This window comes from Medicago truncatula, chromosome 3 (assembly GCF_003473485.1).
Source record: "Medicago truncatula cultivar Jemalong A17 chromosome 3, MtrunA17r5.0-ANR, whole genome shotgun sequence".
In the NCBI taxonomy this organism is placed as follows: Eukaryota; Viridiplantae; Streptophyta; class Magnoliopsida; order Fabales; family Fabaceae; genus Medicago; species Medicago truncatula.
In genome coordinates this window covers 49686745-49689913 of record NC_053044.1, presented here as the reverse complement: position 1 = coordinate 49689913, position 3169 = coordinate 49686745, and the positions used below count along the sequence as shown (strand labels likewise).

Sequence of the window (3169 nt, the reverse complement as noted above, 5' to 3'; positions counted from 1 at the left end):
ATGTACTTTAAAGGAATATGGAATGAGAAGTTTGATACTTCGGTAACGAAAGACAGTGACTGTTACCTTTTAAATGGTAGCTCCGTCAAAGTTCCCTTCATGACCTCCTATAAGAAACGGTATATTGGAGATTTTGATGGTTATAAAGTTCTTTATCTTCCTTATAATCAAGGCAAAGATGAGTGTCAATTCTCTATGTATATTTTTCTTCCAGATGCAAAAGATGGGTTGTCAACCTTGGTTGAGAAGCTGGCTTCTGAATTTGAGTTACCAGAACACAATCTTCCTCTCATTAAAAAAGTGGCGGTAGGTGAGTTCAAGATTCCAAGATTCAATATTTCGTTTGGAATTGAAACTACTAATACGATGAAGGAGTTAGGAGTGATTTTACCTTTCTCTGCTGGAGGTTTTACAAAAATTGTGGATTCTTCTTTTGAGGGTGAAAACCTATATGTTTCCAACATATTTCACAAATCTTTCATTGAAGTAAATGAAGAAGGCACTGAAGTTGCTGCATTCACTACTTATAAAAAAAAGCAAAGTACACAGAAAGAAATGTATACATCGAGAAGACTTTGTAGCTGATCACCCTTTCCTATTTCTAATTAGAGAAGTTTCGACCGGAACAATCCTCTTTGCTGGACAGGTGCTCAATCCTGTTGTTGGATGATCTTAACTTGTCATACACCAATTAATAAGCATTAATCTGACAAACTTATAAAAATATATGGTGTCGGTCTCTATTTAGACTTGCAAGCTTAAACTTCTTCGGTTCTTCTCATTACACACATTGCAAGCGAAAATTCTATTTTCCTTTATTATGACTCAACTATTAGTTTAAACTCTACTATTAGATCTTTGTGATAAACTTACTACTTTTTTTTTTAATAATCTTTTTTGGTAGTTAGAAAGATGAAGAAGGAAGGAAGCAGGTTTGAATCAAATGATAAAATATCCGGCACAACAAAAACAAGGAAAAAATTCAATTTTGAAGGACAATAAAGATAAAGTGATAGATTATTTGGAAATTTCAAATAAAGTGTGGGAACTAGGCACATGTCCGTGCGTGGGAAGAGAAATATTTATTTAGGAGTTTGGAAGAGATGGAAAGAGAGTTTTGGGGTTGAAAATAATATAGAAAAAATTTGAGAATTTTTTCACAATTTTGAGAAAGTATTTTTTTAAAGAATGGTAAACTAGTGCTTATAATTAATATATTTTTAGTTTTAATAATATTGCAACAACATAAATTAAATTTGAAGAACTTTCCTCCAAAATTCTTCTCCAATATAATTTTTTAGTTCTTCGACATGAGGAGAATTTGTTATTATGATGAAAAATCTCTTTCCTTTCAATATCCTTTATTTATTCCACTTGATGAGAGATAAATATCATCTCCATTTGTTTAAAATAAATGAAGAAATGAATATGACACGAAGAGAAGTTGAAAAGAGAGGAATAGGTAAGAGAGAGTTTGTGAAGAGAGAAAGTGATGAGAAATAGAGAATATTTAATGTATTGTTTGGTATAAGAGAAAGAAGAGAGAAATAGAAGAGAAAGAAATGTTATTATTTTTAAAAAGACAAAAATATCCTTGATAAGACATCATTATAATTTATGATTAATTAAAAAACCAATGGCATAATAGACTTTTTTGTCTTCTTCCCTCTTTCTTCTCATTTTTGAAGAGAAACAAAAAGGGTATGGGGCCCATCATTTATTCTTCTCTCTTCTCAATTTCTTTTCTTGCCAAACAAGAGAAATCTCCAACTTCTCTTCTCTTTCTCTCTTCTATATATCTCTCTCCTCTATTTCTCTCATACCAAACAAAGGCTAAATAAAAAGGATTCTAACTCTCACTCCCTTCCAAACTCACAAACAAAGTCTAAAAAGTTTTATATTACCGATTTTCTCGAAGTCAATTCTCTTAATTTTATACATAATATGTGTTGGACATGTTTTGTCCGACACTCATTATACGTGTTCAAATGAGTGTCCTAAAATAAACTTTTCATTCACTTCAACACCTATACTCTTCGAACATACTTCCTAAACAACTACATTAAAAGTTGACACGTGTTCTAGTTTAAAATTATAACAAAAAACTTTTAAAAGTAATACAATTTTATTTTAATTAGACATTTATGAGTTTTAGCATATGAACGTTTTTTACTTCTTCAATTTTCAATGATAAGGATCAATTTGGGGTTAAAGACAAATTTAAATTTTTTAACTTTTTGATTGTAGATGGATGAATGAATGAGGAAGACCAGCATATTTTGTTTTAATTTTTTATTTGTAACAAAACAAATTGCTCAATTTAAATGATTAATATGTATAATGGGATTCACATATTTGATATGTTTTTCTTTTAAGAAGAGGAAATGGATTAAATTAGTCAAAAGAGCCCCATGGTCGCATAAGAAGTAACAATCACATACAAAGAACCAAATCAAAATCAAAACAAGCTAGATAAACATACACGAACTAACTCATGATAAAGGTAAAACATATTATAGATATTGTTCTCTGAACCTACATGGTTATAACATCTTTGTCATCTTTGCAAGATTCTTCTTTGTTCCTACATTCTTCCTCTTCCGCATGCAAAGGCTTTGTTGGTCCTTATCTTCCATGTCTTTCATAATGTGACACTGCTCCATTAATTTCTTCTCATGGTGAGTATTAGACATTTCTTTCTAACACTCATCATGCCATTTACAAGTTGTCCAATTTAATATGTTTTTAGTGAAGCATCAGTAGCAAAATTACAAGATTACAAGGAAAAAAATGGTTGCAAGACTCATTTTCTCTAAAAACATAAAACACGTGACAAATTATGAACTTCTGGAAGGTCACATTTTTTGTAAGATCATCACAAATTGGAAATCTTAAAAGAAATATTAACCTCCATGCAGATAGTTAAACTTTTGAGATGGTTACGAAAAGAGTTTCTCATTACAGTAAATCAATTTAGTTTCCGTTTGAAAATGTCAAATTGGTAGGTTATAACAGATAATTAATTAGTATAGTTATCTAACTTATTCCTAATCCTAGTTAACACTCCAATTATCACTCCAAAACCCTAATCCTAAAGTTTTAGGCGCCAACTAATTATGGCCCTTGGATTGATCCAGCCCTTTATATCAAACTTTGTGAAACGCGTGCA

The 3169-nt window shown here is 30.7% G+C and overlaps 1 protein-coding gene across 1 annotated transcript; it reads left to right on the top strand.

The window, feature by feature from the left end:
• On the top strand, positions 1 to 585 carry LOC11434232 (serpin-ZXA). Its single transcript, XM_024779030.1, has one exon. It carries the CDS (start codon positions 1 to 3, stop codon positions 583 to 585), a length of 585 nt encoding a protein of 194 aa, XP_024634798.1.
• The last annotated feature ends 2584 nt before the right edge of the window (positions 586 to 3169 follow it).